This window comes from Pygocentrus nattereri, chromosome 15, assembly GCF_015220715.1.
Source record: "Pygocentrus nattereri isolate fPygNat1 chromosome 15, fPygNat1.pri, whole genome shotgun sequence".
Classification (NCBI taxonomy): Eukaryota; Metazoa; Chordata; class Actinopteri; order Characiformes; family Serrasalmidae; genus Pygocentrus; species Pygocentrus nattereri.
In genome coordinates this window covers 23,771,539-23,790,757 of record NC_051225.1, presented here as the reverse complement: position 1 = coordinate 23,790,757, position 19,219 = coordinate 23,771,539, and the positions used below count along the sequence as shown (strand labels likewise).

The 19,219-nt window shown below is 39.5% G+C and overlaps 3 protein-coding genes across 4 annotated transcripts in view; 1 reads left to right on the top strand and 2 right to left on the bottom strand.

The window, feature by feature from the left end:
- The window catches only part of rbb4l (retinoblastoma binding protein 4, like), a 7,912-nt gene extending 4,523 nt beyond the window's left edge, over positions 1–3,389 (bottom strand). The window contains exons 1-5 of one of the 2 annotated variants that reach the window (XM_017716619.2): positions 3,236–3,389; positions 992–1,136; positions 690–835; positions 199–375; positions 1–89 (exon numbers count right to left, since the gene is read on the bottom strand). The exon at positions 1–89 is cut by the window's left edge and continues 27 nt beyond it. In XM_017716619.2, the coding sequence (XP_017572108.1) occupies positions 1–89; positions 199–375; positions 690–835; positions 992–1,136; positions 3,236–3,251 (573 nt within the window). In that variant the 5' untranslated portion in view covers positions 3,252–3,389. The remainder of the gene's footprint in view (positions 90–198; positions 376–689; positions 836–991; positions 1,137–3,235) is intronic. The other variant, XM_017716620.2, reaches the window with a different exon arrangement.
- A 69-nt stretch (positions 3,390–3,458) lies between these two features.
- Positions 3,459–8,954, top strand: zrsr2 (zinc finger (CCCH type), RNA-binding motif and serine/arginine rich 2). The gene is made up of 11 exons (XM_017716618.2): positions 3,459–3,701; positions 4,108–4,184; positions 5,297–5,369; positions 5,454–5,562; positions 5,671–5,757; positions 6,421–6,459; positions 6,557–6,672; positions 6,754–6,967; positions 7,050–7,105; positions 7,298–7,407; positions 7,945–8,954. The coding sequence occupies exons 1-11, from the start codon at positions 3,595–3,597 to the stop codon at positions 8,817–8,819; spliced, it is 1,863 nt and encodes a 620-aa protein (XP_017572107.1). The 5' UTR covers positions 3,459–3,594; the 3' UTR covers positions 8,820–8,954.
- Positions 8,955–12,560: 3,606 nt separating this feature from the next.
- On the bottom strand, positions 12,561–18,078 carry ap1s2 (adaptor related protein complex 1 subunit sigma 2). Its single transcript, XM_017716622.2, has 5 exons — positions 17,878–18,078; positions 16,954–17,132; positions 14,900–15,008; positions 14,616–14,753; positions 12,561–13,848 (listed from the first exon to the last, which is right to left on the bottom strand). Exons 2-5 carry the CDS (start codon positions 17,130–17,132, stop codon positions 13,801–13,803), a joined length of 474 nt encoding a protein of 157 aa, XP_017572111.1. The 5' UTR covers positions 17,878–18,078; the 3' UTR covers positions 12,561–13,800.
- Between the last annotated feature and the right edge of the window lie 1,141 nt (positions 18,079–19,219).

Genomic DNA, 19,219 nt, shown 5'->3' with positions numbered 1-19,219 from the left:
TCCACTAAGGGAGGGGTTCCAGGACAAACCGTAGCCCTCCTTCTGATGCCCCCTCAATCTCAGGTCCGGACTGCACTCACCGCTGGGGTCTACAGTTGGACATAACAACATACCTCTGAATTGGTATTACAAGTATATTCTTAGATGTTTAACATACAGTGTTAGTGACAGTGAACTTAAGAATGATCTTTGACTCACCTGGTTTGGATGGGTGTTTAGTGTAGTCAAAGACCAGCACATCTGATGTAGGTGTCTTTGTGGCGATAATGCAGGGGTTCTGTGGCATGTACCTGGCTCTGTTCACCTCTCCCTCATGATTGATCTTAATTTCGATCTCAATTTTGCCACTCACAGACCCAAATCCCCCAAACTCTGAGGAGCGACACAGTAGCACATTGTGTGATGAATGATAAATGTTTATATTCTGGTTAATATGTGTTGGCAATTGAGACTCTATTAATAAACAAATCAGTTTAATACATCAAATAAGAAAGAGAGATTTGTTCTTAGCATATGCACTCAGCACAGGGATGATACCATGCTTCATACATAACAGCACCAGCTCCACTTCTATCCACCAAAAATTCCGCAAATGAACGTACCTGCTGAAAAGAAAAACAACAAAGCCATTCAGTATCTGAAAAAGCAATTCAGTTAATAAAATGTATACAACTGTTTAAACAACAAACCTCCTTTTTCGCTGTCGTAATGTGAGGCATCAAACTGAGCATCGTCGTTGGGCATCTGAACACTGGCGATAACCAAGTGGTTCTGCTCATCAGAGGTGTGTGTACCCAATACCAGTCGGTGAACTGCATAGTCCTTTCCCTCTGGCCTAAACATAAGACATGTAGAGCAAAACTACATTTGAGCTGGTCAATTGCTTGCAGTTACAAAGAGCCCTGGACTGTAACTGAGAAATGTTAAACAAAAAAATGATTTAACTACGAAATCATTCAACACACTTAGGACAGCAGAGTAGACAGGTTACCTGTTCACATCAGGCAACCACTGCACCGTTAAACTTGGCCATTCAAGTGCATGCGTCATGACCAAGTCATAGAGAAAAGGTGTATTTTTCTTCCATATTTTATATTCTTCGTTAATGACACGTTCTTCTACAGCATCGTCATACACTGCATGGAAAGATGAAAAAAGAAAGATATATTTAGAGTGACACTGCAGATCACAGCCTTTGTGGTATTCACCATGAGGGAAATGATGACTTTATGTTGTCAAACAACACTAGAGCTGGGAGTTGGAGAAGTGAGATACTGATTGGTGCTGATCACTACGGTGGCTTTCTGAATACAAAACATATCGTATCTTGTGCTTAAAAAAACAGGGAGAGTTAATATGGTTGACTGACAAGCAAATAAACATGAAAGCATTGTTTGAGAGACAATGGATTGACAAATATTATAATAAATGGAAAGCCATTTTTCATGTTCACATTGTTGCAATCTTTGTGTCAATTACAGTACATGGTATAAATTGTAATATTCATACAAATCATTACTTTTTTTATAGCTCAGGATATTTGAAAACAGTCATAGCTTTCTTGCACATTGGATAAGCAACTAGAGACCATCCCTGATACTGACTGGTCAGTGGTGGATGAGGTCTGTTGGCTGTCCTGGGCACTCAGCACAATTTTTTCAACTTTAATGAGGAGGTTGAAAGCACAAAGTTTGTTTTCACACAAAGTGAACATTGTACCATAGAGAACAGCAAAAATAGGCATGCTTGAGAAAGCTGTTGTCTGAATGACTGTTTATGTGGCATGTTTAATATAAAGTCCATACTATGTAATGCACACTGTCACAGATTTTTTTTATGATTTCCCCACAATTAACAGAAGAGTTAGGGGGGGAGATCACCAAACTCTGCTGGACCCCAGCCCTCCATTTTAGTTCCCTTCCACTTAGTGTTGCTAATGAAACTCAGTGTGCTTCTGTATGGTTTTAAAGTAGCAAAACTAATAAAAACTATTTTATACTATTCACTGCTTAATTAATAAATATATTTTCAAGATCTAACCATTTCACAAAAAAAATCTACATTACTACAGTATGGAGATTTGAATCCCAAGTACATTTAGAGAGAAAGAAATGTGCAGCTCAGCTACATCAAACAATCAACTTAGATGTTCAATGTTCAGTCATTCACCACTTTATATGCCTTCTAGTCATATCATAATCATCTTAATGTTTTCAAGATTACCCTGAAATAAACAGGGTTGTAATGGTATACAAATATTTTGAATATGTATTCACACTGGAGATTAATTGTCTATATTCAGTACGAGTTACTTTTTGTAAAAGGTATTCACAACACAGTTATGTTTCATGATTTAGGAAGACTTTAAAATTATACTTACCAACTAAATAGAAACCCATACATCGTCGAAAGAAACACCATCAACAAATGATTAGCACCTATTTTAAAATTCTCTCATGGCATGTAACAAACATTCTTGTTAGATGGAATTTTAAAGAGGAACTCAATGGTCTCCTTACAAACACTCGGGTTCCTCCTAAAGCCCGAGTAGACCGATAAATCAATATGATGATACGTTATTCATTTCAGCATTACTGCGCTCTTTTGAGGGGTGATCAAACTCCTGCTCAGGGGATTAACTTACTGAAGCAGCAGTGAGAGACAGAAAAAATGTTGAGAATTTCATAACTTCATATAAATGAGTTCATTTCTGGAATTACAGAAAGAAAACTACCCACAGAGAGGAACCGTGTGACAGCAAAAAGGTTTTTCCCATGTGCATTGTGGAGATGCATTCTAAATGTACTGTAAATATGATTACTTCTATATATTGTAATGGAATACATTACTGAGTATTTTAGGACAGTGAAAAAGCAGAGAAGTCTTCATACTGAACACAAACTTTGACTAGCCTGATTCTGATCAGACTTCATACCATTTCCTAGCAAACGTTAACTGATCGTCTGTCATTGTCGCTTCCACCGATAACGTTATAAACAGTTTATAGCTACCGACTAGCGTGAACATTAACTGCTATAATGCATACAAACATGAGAAACATTATACTGTTCATCTCCATGTATGTGAGTAATGTGTCTCGTTAGTATAGCCGTTGCTGTGCCACTGTGAGCTAGGTTAACACCCGCGGCGCCAAAACTGGTGAGCTAACCCAGTTAGCCACCAACGCCGCTAGCAAACAAAGCATGCTAACTGGTCACTCCTGCAACAGTGTTACCTTCTTTGTCTGCCATTTCCGAGCGTCCCCAGCGGAACGGAGAGCTGCAGAAAGATTTAATGTCTCAATGCAGGTTACCTACAACCCAAAGCGCACTATTTTTTAACTACTTCCCAGCGTGGACCACTTTTTCCCTTCTTCCATTCGACGAGGGCAGAAACGCCGTGACTCTCGCCCAGTAGGAGCTGTAGCCGAGACGTACGTCATTACAGAGCGACAGAACATGAACCGCCCACCCGTCATCGATGTGCAAAATTTCCGAGCTAAGCTAACAGAGGGATATAGCTCCATTTGTCTCTATACAGGTCGTCTATAAACTTGCGTCAGCGCCTAGCGAAACTCCCAAAAAATGTGATAAAATGTTGTCAACCGATTCATGCCATTTTTTGAACGAAACTTCTGCAATTCAATCCGTAGAGTCTGAAATTGCGACGCTAACCCAGCCGCCTCAGGCTGCACCGCCGAGGTTTGTTTGTGAGTGGTGGCTAAGCTAGCTTAGGCATTCTGTCAGTATTATTTCAGATAGCTTAGTCTCGCACGAAGCTTAAGTTGGCTTTTATTCACCAGCTTCTTGATCGAATAATTGCCTTTTTTAAAATGGTGCAGCAGTCAGATTCTGGCGCCAGAATGTAAGTGCTTCACCATGTAAGGTGGAACGGGAAGATTACGATAAGCCAACTTCAGCCTCGTTAGTTTCGCACCATGTGGTTCAAGTATTTAAATGTTTTTGGAACTATTGAGGCTTGTGTTTTTATATCTATGTATTTCAGCTGCTTACTCTTCTGTAGTGACGGAACGCAGTTATATATCTTGTTAGAGTGATGTAAACATTCTCTGTTTTCTCTTTCAATGCGTTCAAAAAATCTGTTCAGTGGAAAACAGCGACGGGCCTTGTTGAAGAGAGGCAGAAGAAAAAGAAAACGTCAAGCTCTTGCTAAACTCAGATTGTGTAGGATAACTTAATTCTCATTCATACCATGTAATTAAAGGGGAATTCCACCGATATGGCGTTTTCTTTTGTGTATGGTGTGATGGTAGTTTACATTGCAGAAAAACTTTATGATTGGGATTTTCTGCAGTGGTGGCAGGAGGAACCAATAATTGCAACGAAAACCGCTATTTTCTCGTTATCGAAAATGGCCAGTTAAAGGAGAATTCTACCATTTCTTCACAATGTTTGACTAATTCAATCCTCGAGATGTAAACAGAGTAATGCGGAGTGGTTTGATGTGAAAAGGTTAATTGTAGAGAAACGTGCAGATTCTGATGTCTTTATAATGTGTCCAGGAATAGCCATGTCCACAATACAAACATAGCCGTTTTATGCATAAAAACTGTATGGATCTAAAACCAGCAGTGAACCTAGATATGTTTTGGGAGTTTTTATATGTAATGTGAATAATGGTAAAATAGTCATCAATCTGAAAAAATAAGTTTGGGGATTCTTTTGCCTTACAACACCCTGCATGTACCCTGCTGCATAACATTAAGTGAGGGTGGTTTTAGAGGTGGACATCTGGTTCCTGTTACCACGACTGTGAGCAATTCTGACTTGACAAGTTTCTCTACAACGGAGCATTTCACATCAGATTACTCTGAATGACTTTGTTTACATCTTAACCTTTGATTGTGTGTAAGGTTTGTAAAATCAGTGCAGTTTCCCTTTAAGCTACACGCACATCTTTTAAGTTTTATATGCAGTCCTGATAATGGGAATTGAGGTAAATTAATAATAAAATAAAAAAAAAAGCATTTTTATTTTTATTCTTTTCCTTTACAAAGCTCTGCATGTACTTCTCCATGAATGTATTCCCACTCAGGCAAAAGCACCAGGTTCTACCAGTAAGAGTGTTTGGGCAAGACTCCTAACCCTTCATTATTGAATAATCAGTGGAATGCACCTTTAAGATCACAGAAACCCAGCTACTACTCTGAAGGTTCTGTAGTCTTAAAGATGCTATAGAAAATGTGTGTTTTAATAACATTTGTTAGTAATGTTTTGTATGATTATCAAAGTATGGTAACAGTTTGATCATCATTTCTCTTACTGTTCTTGTACAGCTGTTCAGTCTGGAATTGATCAAGACCATGATGATGATTATGATTGTGGTGATGACAAGGATGAAGAGGAAAGGTAGGCTGAATGTGTCCATGTTTGCGGTCATAAAGTGTCAATAAATTTAATGTATTGCTGAAAGGTTCTGTTTTACCAAATCAGGCACCGTTTACACCAGGAATGGCTGGAGAGGGAAAGGATCGCTCAGGAGGAGTTCAGGCTAAAGCAAGAGAAAGAAGAGGTTGCTAGAAGGAGAAAGGAGGAAGAGGAGGTAAGGGGAGGGTTTTAGAAACTTTTAGCAACTTCTTTCATTCTTTCATTTCTAATTCCTAAAATCAAATTTTTTCATCTGCAATGGATTTTATTTCAACAACTGCAGAAGAGAATCAGGGAGGAATGGGAGGAACAGCAAAGAAAGGAAAGAGAGGAGCGGGAGCAGAAGCAGCAGGAGAAGAGAGACAGAGAGGTGATCCCTGCATTCGGAGGATAAAGTGAAAGAGGCTGATATCCATATATCCTCTCACTCCATGCTTTTATATTCACATCACTGAACATATTCAATAATTAATCACCTATACTACGTGTTAGTTTAAGCAATTTCAGTACGGTGTCTACTGAATTGAAAATACAGTTACACCGCTGTTGCGTATCACTGTAATGTCATTGAGTCATGTAATTATAATTATTAGTTATGTTTATAACAGAAAGACTCTAAGTCTCAGTGGTAATTGCTCAAGAGATATTATTGGTTACCATTTAGTTGAAATATGGCTGGGTTCATGTGAGTATGCTGCCAGTTGTTTTACTCTGTTAAATTGTTTTTATTGTCTTACACAATGCTTTTTTCATGGTATTCCTTAACTAAGATGCACACAAAAGAAAATGTGACAAGCCTACGGTTGTCTTCTTCCACAGAAGAGAAAATGTATCTTTTGATAACGTTTAACATTTAAATAGTCTTAAAAGTGTTGTAGAAGAAAGATTGTTTAATATGATTTACAATGTATTTTCTGTATACATCTTCAGTTACAAATTCACACTTGATCCTGTGGTCTTAACTAATTCTAACAGATATGTGCTAGCTCACTGCAGGTTTTCATCAGCCATACTGTGTTTGCACCATTTGTAGGAAGCTGTACAGAAAATGTTGGACCAAGCAGAAAGCCAGGTATCAGTGAGTACCTTTGTAAGAAAATGTGAATAGCTAGTATATTTGTACATATTCAATCTGTATGCTTATTTTTGATTGGGTGCTGTTTGGGCAGCTGGAAAATGGAGGTTCCTGGAAAAACCCTGATGCACCAGTGGATTATGGCACAGAAAAGGACAGGGCAAACTGTCCCTTCTTCCTTAAAACTGGAGCTTGCAGATTTGGAGACAGGTGGGATATATTTTTGTGACAAAGTGGTATTTATTTGTGAAACAGCAAAGTTAACCTGACCATTTGGTCTGTTATGGACAGGTGCTCTCGAAAGCACGATCATCCAATTTCAAGCAGCACTTTGATGGTCCGGAGCATGTTTGTGACATTTGGGATGGAGCAGAGTAAGCGTGACGACTACGACACAGACGCTAGTTTAGAGTACAGTGAGGAAGAAGTATACCAGCAGTTTGTGGACTTCTATGAAGATGTACTACCTGAGTTCAGGAATGCTGGGAAAGTTGTGCAGTTCAAGGTAACAAAACCTTAAAAGTATTTGGTGAAAACCAGGACAGTATGGGGCACATAACATTAAACTATGTTTCACATTGTTTTAGGTGAGCTGCAACTTTGAGCCTCACTTGAGAGGAAACGTTTATGTACAGTATGACACGTAAGTAAGAATGATAGTTGAATGATAGGGGGCATGCTTGTAGGTCTTTTGCAGATTGCTAGATTGAAAAAATAATAGGCCAAATGTCTGTTGTTAAAAAAGACATGCTGTGGATGATGCGTTTTAGATCTTATGTTTTTTTGTTTTTGTGTGTATGTATGTGTGTGTGTGTGTGTGTGTGTGTGTGTGTAGGGAGGATCAGTGCAAAGAAGCTTTTATTATGTTTAATGGGCGGTGGTATGCAGGAAGGCAACTACAGTGCGAGTTCTCTCCTGTGACCAGATGGAAAACTGCAATATGTGGTAAATTATTTAGAAAAAAAAGCCCAACATAACGTCAGGGTTCTTTTTATGTCCTTGAAGTCAGGTTGCTACTGCCATTGTTTCTTTTCTCAGTTATTTAGGATGGATATATGCAGTGAAATGACATCCTCTACAGTGAACAAACTTAATTGTGACACTTTTCTAAAAATATTAGCGCATGATTTCCATTTATTTGCTGAGGTTCACATATTGGAAAAAATAAAACAAATGTTTTATTAGTTTCAAATGGCAAGAAAAGCCTTCAGTTTGGTGGACAGTGTGAAGCAGTATTGAAAAGAATAAAGTACATGCTGTATTGAAAACACAGGCAAATCTAGCTTAAGCTAATTTAGCTTTAGTTGTCTGAGAATCTGAGTTACAGATCACATTCATTTAAAACTTCAGCCATCTACAACTTGTATTTACAAGGTCTAACGCTTCAGTTCTGCTCTTTTTACTGAAGGTATTTCTGTAATAAAAGGCTTATTATTATATAAAGCCAGGTTAAACCTGATAGGTACAAATCTTTTGTCTCAGGGCTTTTTGACAGACAGAAGTGTCCAAAGGGAAAACACTGCAACTTCCTCCATGTATTTCGGAACCCAAGTAATGAATTTTGGGAGGCGGACCGTGACCTCCATTTGTCCCCTGAACGTGGTGGAGGCTTCACAGGATGGCGTTCGGATCGCAGGGACAAGGCGTCACAACGTAGCTACAGCCCTGAACAGTCTCACCGCAGACGAAGTGAAAGGAGGAGCCGCAGTCGTGGGAGGTACAGGAGGAGGAGTCGTAGCAGAAGCAGAGAGAGTCGGAGGTCCCAATATTCACTCAGACGGGGTCAAGGATCCTTCAGTGAGCGATACAGGAGAAGTAGAGAGAGATGCAGGTCACGCAGCAGAGACAGGGGTCCCCATTCACCCACAGATTCAAGAAAGAGATCTTCTAGGAGGTCAGAATCAAGCAGCCCTGGACAAGAGTATAAAAATGGGTCCGTTAAAAGAAAGAGCAGGAAAAGTATGAGCAAAAGCCCAAATGGTTGTGATGCTGCAGCTACTGATGAAATTACTTCCTCACATCGCCATAAACGCTCCAAAAAGAGCAAGAAAAAGAAGAAAAGCAAAAAGAAACAAAAGCGAAAGAGAAGCAGGTCCCACAGTGGAAGCTCGTCTGCTGGTTCTGGTAAAGAGACAGATGAAGATGAGGATGAAGAGCCTCTACAGAACCAAGACAAACAGAGCACAGAAATGCCTGGGGATGACCGCAAAGTTGCTGTGCCCCTCACAGCACTCCAAGAAGATAATGCAGATCACACAAGTAACTCCTGTCAGCTAGAAGAGGAAAACCTACCAACAACTGATGTCCCAACTGCCGACGCTGAAACTGACACACTTGTTGGTGATGATTGTATGTGAAAAGACATGAATTCATTTCCATGTTTTTTCTGCAGCAGTGACTATTTAGTTACAAAGCCTTTGTGTCTTTGGGATTAACACTGCTTTGCCTGTCTACAAATGTGTAAATAAATGTTTATTTTATTAGATTTCAAATGTTTTCTGAGTTTTGTAATATGATAAATCTTTATGAAGTAATTAGATGGATGCTTTTTCTCCACATGTTTTAGAGATTATTTATATATTGTGCTGTTCATATATAATTGGACAGGGATACAATTTCTGTTGCTTCAGTTCTGGCTCTAAGCATATTGAAATGAAGTCACAGTGTAGAACATCCGCTGTAATATGAGGCTATTTATGAATGTTGCGTGAACCATATAGCAGTAAAAACCCTTTTTATTCGGTCTCCCTTTTCAAGGAGCCAAATGTATTTGAAGAAGTTAAAATATAAATTCTAGAGTCGAGGTGAATTGGAAATGGTAATACATTTTCCTATTGTGTTGTATTTACAAGTTAAGTGCAGTATTAGGGAGCATTTCTGAGCTAGCTTAGCTGAGCATTTTCTCTGATGATCGGGATGTGTGATGAGGATGGAGGGATGGGAAGGTAAAACATGATATTTCCCCACCCCTTGGTACCCAGTGACCTTGTCAAAAGATGCTGAAGAGATTGAAAGATAAGATAATCATTTTGTTCTGTAATTCAAATGAAAACAGGGACATAAATGAACAAGTTAAAGATCAGTTCTGATTTCAAATAGAATAAATAAAATAGTTTAGTAGGCAGTGGCAAATCCTTTGTTAATGATTTCCTCGGGTAAATGTCTATAGGCGTCACCAAATGGTGAGTATCATCTCCAATGACAGTCTTCCAGACTTGTAATGTAGCCATTTTCAGTTCCCACTTGTGTCTAGTGTTTTTTGCCTTCAGTAACTGAAATGCATGTTCAGTGGATTTCACTTCAGATCATTGATTTGGCCAGTCAAGATCATTACACTTTCTGGTTACAGAAAAACTCCATAGTTGCTTTGGTAGTATGCTTCAGGTTATTGGGCCTCATTCACTAACTGCTCTTAATAAGAGATTTGTTCTTAAAACCCACTTGTGCAGTCTTCATGTTGTTTCTGACATTCACCATTTTTTCTAATTTGGAACTTGTTCTTAAGTAAGAACTGAATCTATGCACACTTGAGCACCACGGTGTGAACAATTCTGTGCTTTTAAGAACACATCATGAAGCCGATGTAGATTTTTTCTTAAGACCTTTCTCAAGAACGAACTTGGGTATATATTGGTGAAGGAGGCCTATTGTGCAAGTGGAAGCACCATCCACTAAGTTTGTTGAATCTGAGCAATATAAACAGCAGTCAAATTATCAGTAAAGAGAAGTGAGCCACTCACAGCTATACGTGCCCATGCCACCATGTTTCACAAATGAAGTGGTGTGCTTTGGAACAAGAGCAGTTGCTTTTTTTCTCTCCACACTTTCCTCATTTGTTTGCTCTGATACAAGAAGACCTCCACAGTCTTTGTCTTGAAGCACTAGTTGTAAATCTTGTAAGCTCTGTGTTCTTGCCTCTTAAATTTTTAATGCTAAATGCAATGTTTTAGCAGTCATTGATTTTTCTAGTCTCAGACTGATGGCCTGCTTTACTGACTTAAGATGCAAATAAAAAATGAACTCATGTTCTTGTGCATGAACTCCTGAACCCCAAGTTAAGGGAAGATTATGCATGAAAGATGAAATTTCTATACAGTTCACTCAATATAGATGTACACTATATTTCCAAAAGTATTCAGTCACCCATCAAAATAATTGAATTCAGGTGTTCCAATTGCTTCCATGGCCACAGGTATATAAAACCAACACCTATAAGCATACAGACTACTTCTACAATTGTGAAACAATGGGTCACTCTCAGGAGCTCAGTGAATTCCGTCATAGGACACCACCTGTGCAACAAGTCCAGTTGTGAAATTTCCTTGCTACTAAATATTCTACAGTCAACTGTCAGTGGTATTATAACAAAGTGGAAGCAATTGGGAATGACAGCAACTCAGCCATGAAGTGGTAGGCCATGTAAAATGACAGCATGCGGTCAGCGGATGCCGAGGTGCATAGTGCGCAGAGAATGCCAACTTTCTGCAGAGTCAATCACTACAGACCTCCAAACTTCATGTGGCCTTCAGATTAGCTCAAGAACAGTGCATAGAGAGCTTCATGGAATGGGTTTCTATGGCCGAGCAGCTGGATCCAAGCCTTGCATCACCAAGCTCAATACAAAGCGTCGAATGTAGTGGTGTAAAGCGCCACCAAATCACGCTTCTCCGTCTGGCAATCCGATGGACGAGTCTAGGTTTGGTGGTTGCCAGGAGAACGATACTTGTCTGACTGCATTGTGCCAAGTGTAAAGTTTGGTGGAGGGGGGATTACGGTGTGGGCTTGTTTTTCAGGAGTTGCGCTCGGCCCCTTAGTTCCAGCGAAAGGAACTCTTAATGCTTCAGCAGACCAAGAGATTTTGGACAATTTCATGCTCCCAACTTTGTGGGAACAGTTTGGGGACGACCCCTTCCTGTTCCAACATGACTGTGCACCAGTGCACAAAGCAAGGTCCATAAAGACATGTATGAGCGAGTTAGGTGTGAAAGACCTTGACTAGCCTGCATAGAGTCCTGACCTCAACCTGACAGAACACCTTTGGGATGAATTAGAGCAGTGACCAGAGTCAGGCCTTCTCACCCAACAACAGTGTCTGATCTCACAAATGCACTTCTGGAAGAATGGACAAAAATTCCCATAAACACACTCCTAAACCATGTGGAAAGCCTTCTGAGAAGAGGTGAAGCTGTTATAGCTGCAAAGGGTGGGCCGATATCATATTAAACCCTATGGATTAGGAATGGGATGTCACTCAATTTCATATGTGTGATGTAAATTAAAAATCCTCAAAATTAAAATACCATGTATTATACAGGCTAGATCATAAATAAGGCCTAAGCACATTGGAATGAGTGCCCTAAAATAAGTATGGCGTAAGAGAGAAGACAGATGCTTTTGAGTGAACTTGTGAACCTTTCAAGGCCAAAAAGCCGAGATGGAAAAGTACCAGCATGGGCACAATGTTTTTTTTTAAAAAGAATTCGGACAAGACTTGGAGATAATGGTTCACACAAGACCCTATTTGATAGACATTTGAAGGTCAATTTGAATATAATGGTGGTTTTGTGAAACCAGGAGATGACAAAAAAGAGGTGGGGCGATGTCACCCCACCTTCACCGAGGGTATAAAACGTGTACAAATTCTGTATATTTGGGTGTGTCATCCAACGGCCTTTGGAAAACATTCTCCATGCTCAAGAAATAAAGGACCTGCACTTCTGAATTCTGAAGAGTCTTCTCGTATTTCTTAGTCTACTCGTTTCTAAGTTTGTTTGATTCTTTTTAATTCTTTCAACAAATTGAATGTTTTATTTTACAAACCATGGATAAAACTTAAGCTAGGTGGTCGAACAAGTGTCGAGCGACGACGTGTGTGAAGGCAGACAACGGAATACTTTTGGAAATATAGTGTATGTATCCTCAAATTAAAGCTTATGGTCAGCCCTTTAACATAACTGTTCAGTTTCAAGTCCAGGCATCTAGAGTACAAAGCCAAAACAGCATAATGTATTATTGTCCAGTCTTCACTACACTTGGCTACAAAATCAGAAGAGAATCGGTTATACCAAAGATGTACAAATAAGGAAAAACAAGGTTGATCACATTTGACCTTAAGAAAATTGCATTTTATTTTGAGGGACCTTAGTACTTCCAAGAGATAGGCTACATAGTGTATCACAGTGAAATCTGAATACCATTGATACAAAAAGGATTAAAGCAAGATGCAGGTTCTTTGGCATGTAAAATAAACTGAAACCTGGAGGGTATTTCATGAAGTTAGCAGGTATACATTTTACTTTAGACAACAGGTAAGACTGCCCAATGTTGCTTATCTATTATCCTACTGGGCAGTCTAGGATTATGGCTTAAAAGTCAGTGTGTTCTCTTGAGCTGTTTCAGTGCACAATAATGATAAGACAATGGAAAATGACAACAATGTACATCATCTCTATTAAGGTTGAACAGAATTATCCTTTTGCAAACACTGTGAAAAAAAAAACTTTACCTCTAAAGACTGTGCAGGACTTTTAGGTTACCTAGGTACCTGACAATCTTGCATGAAATACCTTCTTGACAACACAATGCAAGTTCTCACCTATAATGCTCACAGTACATGGTGAAAATTGTCTCATCAGTAATGTCTCTTGCAATACTGACATATGTAACTTTTTTCCAAATAATTCTGACCACTGAAGGCTAAGTCACTCAAGACTTTTTGTCCCATACTTCTTAGAATCTTAGAAGCCTGCCTTGCTTTCTATGTTCACTTTATATTATTCCCTTTTTCCTAGTCAGTGTAAGAATATTTGGTCCCCCAACACTTGATTCCATTTTTTATACACAGATACAATTAGTCTCCTTTGAGCACAAAAAAAAAATAAAATAAATGAATTCAACTTCCACCAAGTTGCATAAGATGCTGGCCAAATACACCAACTGTGAAAGTGAGTTTTAAGGCAGTGGAGGGCACAATGTGAGGTAATATGACGTGATGAATGAAGAACTGTTCTAAATTAGCAAGCAGAATTGTTCTAGGTTAACAATTGTCTATGGTTTCTCACAGTCATACACATAATGACTCTGAAAACTAAAAGCTACAATTTCAGATAGTGTTCTAAGAAACCTGAAGAATGAAATGAAGACATTAAGAAACAAGTTAGTATGGTAATTTCCCTTGGACATTTGTCTAAATCCAGGCACTGTCATTTTTATGATACAAGATGTTGACAACACACCTGTTTAGTGACTGATGCATCTAAATACTGTAAATGAGGACCAGCTTAAAGAATAAAGCATGAAATTTGTGTTTCTTATTGGGCAAAGGAGACATCACAAGGTCTATGTGAGTCCAATTTCCTCCAGGACACTGCGTGGTGCTTCTGCTTCCTGTAGGAGGTAAATGAAATGGCAAAACTTACACAGCGTAAAGATCCAGACAGTCACATATATTCACATACGAGTAAGTGATTTCTGGCATTTAGAGAGAGTAAAATGATAAGATGATATATATAAAATGATAAAATGATGATTACAAAAAAAAACATAAAACATTAAAAAGGTATTACACAGATAAAACTGCCTCCATACAATTGATAGAAAGGGGGCCCTAACAGTATTGAAAAGAAAGTGTTAAAATCTCATGAAAATCAGCTTGTTTCTGAGCTTCTACACCAAGATCATTGTTTAACAGACAAAAATGAAATCTCAGGCATCAAAAGAAGAGAATCTGGAACATGGTCAGATTTATTAAATGAATTGGCCACTTAACAACTTCAATGAAGAAGAAATAAACATCTCCTTTACAAGGAGCTTCTCAGAGGTTTATGCTAGTTTAACTTTGCTTCTTGTGTTTCTTCTGAAATCAAGAAGGGACCTACTTAGAGGATCAAGTAACAAAAAAAGCATTTCTTAATGGGCAAACAGTACATTTTGAGTTTGGTGCTCCATCACTCCAGAGAACACAGCTTCATTGCTGCACAGCACAATGCTGGGAGGCTTTACACCCTTTTAGCCCATGCTTGGTATTGGGTATAGTAACCGTAGGCCCAAGTGTGGACTTAAAGGCATGTCTGGATACTTTTGGACATAGTGTACCTCACTAAGCTGTAACATCTAAGGACACATATTTCTATACAGTATGCAGCCTTCCTCACCTCTTGTAACATATCTGCCTGTTCAATGGCCTTCAACACGATCTTCTTTGAAGTCTCCTGAGCTTCTCCACCCAGTATAAACTCATCCAGAATGTAGTATGCTTTCTCAAAGTTGAAGATTATGTCCAGTTCACAAACCTGAATGGGACACAGGACGAAAAAATGCACACACACCACAAGCAAAGGAAAAAAAATTACTGAAATTTCAGTAGAAAAGGAAATTAACCACCAGCTGAACATTAGGAACAAGTGTATGACATTGTAATAAATAAAACAAAACTCACACTGCCAAAATACTTGTCCAGCAGCTCTACATATCTGTGGATGATCTCAAGGGTTATCAGTTCATTCTCCTGATCTTCCACAGCACAGCAGAAATAAAGGCTGGCATATCTGAAACAAAAACAATGCAGCTTGCAGAACAGGTACAAATGCACTTCAAGTAACATGTGAAATGCTGCATTCAGTTAAATGCTTGCACTGTTTATATTTGTTTATATGTCTATGGTCTGACCACAACACTGTGCAAAATAAGCAATATCACAGACAATTCATGTTAGCTACAGGTCTGTTCTGACCTTGACCTGATTGTGACCAATATGTGATACGCTTGTTGCTATTGTAACAAAAATTATGTCCCCAGGCAACATGATATCCACTCAGCGTCCACATGATCAAAAACACTCAAGTCAGAGACTCAACTGCACTTGACAGCCATACTTGCAAAGCTTCTGATCCAAGAACCACCATTGGCTGGTGGACAACTCAACCTCGCATTGACATGTGTAAAAACCCCCATTAAAAGATGCACTCAATACATTCATACCAGCACCACACACTAACATGTCAGTGTCAGTGCTGTGTTGAAAATGGTCCACCCCTCAAACAACTGCTCAACTGACCATGTCAAAAGCTTGATTATGTAGTAACTTCACAATTTTCGCTTAGAACTGGATACATGTATGGATCACTGTCCTGTTGGAAGATCCAGCCACAACCTCTGCAATGGCAGTCTTATCTTCAGTTAAAATCTCCTGGTACTTCTAGTGTAGTATGCTGGGTATCCTAGCAAGGCTTAAAGGAAGGAAAAACAGCCCCATACCACACACACATACACAAATCCTCCAGCATACTTAGCAGTGAGGACATTTTCTTCTGTAGTACCTTCCTTTTAGACTCCCCCTTAAGTGTTTCTTGCCAAAAATCTCCATTTTTGTCTTAGAGAACAAGTCAAAGTTCCAGCAGTATCTAGCAAACTTACAAATGTATGTTTGTGGTTAGATGAAAGAAATGCCTTTTTCTAGCACACTTCCAAATTGTTTGGCATTGAGGTGGTGTTTACTTGCAGTTTTGGAGACTTGGTGACCACAAAATGTTTTTAAAGTTTGTGCCTCTCTAATCATTCTCCTCACTGTGTGGGGGCAAAATACACATTGGTCCTCATCCACACCAGTTCACTAAAGCTCTGGTTGTTTAAACTTCTTAATTATTGCCATAACAATGGATATGGACATGGTACTGCCAGGAATGTAGCTATTTGTTATGACCAATGCCTAATTTTTATAAAAGGTCTTCCTCATGTTGATGAGTATCAAAGACACCCTAAGCCCTGTGGTCTTCTGCATGTGTTACACATGGTGTAGCTTTAATGAGCTAATTTGCTTATCTATAGTATCTGCATCATGATTACCAAATTACCAGCATAATGCCACTCAATGAGTTACATTAGTAACCGACTGAATATCGTCCTCTCTGCTATGTTGGTCAGAAAGTTGTAAACAGAACCATCCACTGTGACTGGTCCTTGCCTGTAACTCAAGGAATTGGGGGGAAAAAAGGCTGCAGTACAGAGGGTGCACCTGATCACCCCTCTGAATAGCAAAAAGAGAAATTGGACACCCTACAACCTCGCTGTCCTCGCAATCATGTGCATTTCTGGACTTCACGACTGCACTATTGTCTGCACTATTAGGGACTGGACTTGGGTAAATCTGGTTTCTGTGACATTTATACACCAGTGAAACAGGAAGACATGGATCACCACTTAGTTTCAAAACATTCAAGTGGATTTGAAACAAGAAGTAAAATATTAAAAGGTAAGTGCATTAATTACATTTTGTTCATTACATTTCTCATTTCCAGAGGTATCAATTGCTATGACAAGTCCCCCCCCTGGTTTTAAAAGTTTCTTAGACTAAATGCTATTCAATTAAAGGGAAAAGCTCTGGTGTTTCAGTGTAAAATTGAGCTAATTAACCACCAAGACATTTTCATCACCTTTTTTCCCCCCTCATCTTTACCAGGAGTCCACATAATGGAATTTAATGATGGTATTAACCTCTTGTAGACGATTTTCAAATCCCTCCACTCCAGGAAACTGCACATCTTGGGCTTGCGAGCCAGCACCATCTGTATCACCTCGCGGGAAATCTTCTTCTTCTGGGTGTCAGACAGGGGCACATACCATTTCTGCAGCCGCAGCTTGCCCTGGCGACTGAACAGCAGCATGAACTGCATCTGTGGGGGGAAAACAGAATATCCCCCTTACAATAAGATCTATAGTAATAACATAAGAAACTATAACATCTCTAGCTATAACACTCGAATGAAAATGTATATTACATCTTACCTCTTACAGCACTCTATAACCAAATCAATGCTAATTCTCCTAATTTACTAAAAGACTCTTATGAGCATCCTGGATAAACTTAATGAGCAGCTCAGTAATAAAGTGGTCGAACTAGAGCAAGACAGGGCACACCATACATAGGTTTACATGTTAGCATATTTAACCAAAACTCTCTTCTAAATGAACTATATTTATGTTAAATTAAATGAAAATATATTGAACTATATTTATGAAATAACCCCCCTCCCCCCGAAACATAGCTGTGCTGTTTGTTTGGGGTGCTCAGCCACTCCCCAGCATATGCGGCATTGTCCGCACAAGCTGTTAGTCGCTGGCCTCTGGACATTTCTGTTATTCTTCTGTAGTTAGCGTTAAAAACGTATCTCATGTTAGCAGGTCAGCTGCTCACATAGGCCAAACATGTCGTGTACGTAAACGAGCTATTCTATGTCGAAATATACTGGCTAAAAACACTGCTTTGCGCGCTTTCGGATCACACAGCTTTTAGCTAGGTTAGCTAGGTTAAGTTGCAGTTCTCTTTTTAACGCTAGCTGACACGCCAGTTTAAGACAGAGAGGTCTGCTATTATCTTGAGGGCTAACGATCCCGAGTACACCACAATAATCTCCTCACCTTCACTCGTTTTATGAATAAATCCGTTCAGGAGGTTAACTGGCCAGCCTATCGCCCATGGAGATGAGTCCCGTTAGACAGAGCACTCTTTTTCCTCTCACTTTTTTATTCAGTTCGATGGAACGGGAGGAATCGCGGATTGGCTCAGACACTCGGCGCAGAGACGCGTCATTGGCCAACACAGTGTCTGTTTGGGACTGAGGACCCGCTCTTCTGCTTTTCTGCTGAGACAGACCGTGTACAGAAATTAGACTCTCATGTGTGCTTTAAACCTGTGGTAAAAGAAACAGTAACAGAAGTACAATGAGGATACATTACATATAATCTCGGTCGCTGTAATGCTCGTTTTAAACACTAGAGGGCGTTCAAAGAAAGCAGAGTCATAAGGCAAGCTCATTAAGCTTTCAGTTTCTTGATACCAAAAACTTGAAGTTGAACCATAGATTGCGTATAATCTTATATAGTTTATGTTGTGATCTTGTATTAATATTTAAAGTATAAAGTGAAAACTTGTAAAATGTAAAAAATCGAATTCTAAATAATCTTAATGCTTTTTTTCTAGTTGGAAATATAGTTCAACATTACCAGGTAAGGTTTCAACTCTTGCAAAAATCCAAGTTTATGTTGTACTAGTGCTAATAACAATGTTACTTGTCCAAGCTGAATTCCTGATATAAAAAAAGAAATGCGGAAAAGAAGCTAAAACTGCTTTGTAGATCAGTCAAGTTTAATTCCATGGTTAAACAGCAGACGGCGTGCTCTGCACGAGTCTCCTAGTGTCCGTAGTTCCTACTTCGTCCACCAGAGGGGGTGAGTGTTTTCAGTCTGCTGCTTAAAAGCTCTTCAGATCCGCTCTGCTCTCGCCGGGCGCGGTGGCGTGCGCCTGTAATCCAAGCTACTGGGAGGCTGAGGCTGGCGGACCGTTTGAGCTCAGGGGTTCTGGGCTGTAGTGGACTATGCCGATCGGGTGTCCGCACTAAGTTCGGTATCGATATGGTGCTCCTGAGGGAGCTCGGGACCACCAGGTCGCCTAAGGAGGGGTGAACCGGCCCAGGTCGGAAACGGAGCAGGTCAAAGCCCCCGTGCCGATCAGTAGTGGGATCGCGCCTGTGAATAGACACTGCAGTGCAGCCTGAGTAATACAGCGGGACTCAGTCTTTTTCAATATTAAATTGCAGACATGTTTTATATGATTTAAGCAACATGTGATATGTTGAGTACTTTCATAATACAACGTGCTTTTAACCGTATAAAACAGCGCCTACATCTACACGCCTCAATCGATTTTTGTAGACACACAGGCTTTGCTGCCCTTAAATGATAACTGGCTACCTCTAAATAC

What these genes read in the sequence shown, in the direction of transcription:
- zrsr2 (XM_017716618.2), top strand. Translation starts at nt 3,595, where the DNA reads ATGTTGTCAACCGATTCATGCCATTTTTTGAACGAAACTTCTGCAATT. An exon ending in TCTTGCTAAACTCAGATTGT is followed by an intron (nt 4,185 to 5,296) that starts GTAGGATAACTT and finishes GTTCTTGTACAG; the next exon opens with CTGTTCAGTCTGGAATTGAT. An exon ending in GGAAAGTTGTGCAGTTCAAG is followed by an intron (nt 6,968 to 7,049) that starts GTAACAAAACCT and finishes ACATTGTTTTAG; the next exon opens with GTGAGCTGCAACTTTGAGCC.
- ap1s2 (XM_017716622.2), bottom strand. Translation starts at nt 17,132, where the DNA reads ATGCAGTTCATGCTGCTGTTCAGTCGCCAGGGCAAGCTGCGGCTGCAG. An exon ending in TGGACAAGTATTTTGGCAGT is followed by an intron (nt 14,754 to 14,899) that starts GTGAGTTTTGTT and finishes TGTCCCATTCAG; the next exon opens with GTTTGTGAACTGGACATAAT. An exon ending in AGGCAGATATGTTACAAGAG is followed by an intron (nt 13,849 to 14,615) that starts GTGAGGAAGGCT and finishes TACCTCCTACAG; the next exon opens with GAAGCAGAAGCACCACGCAG.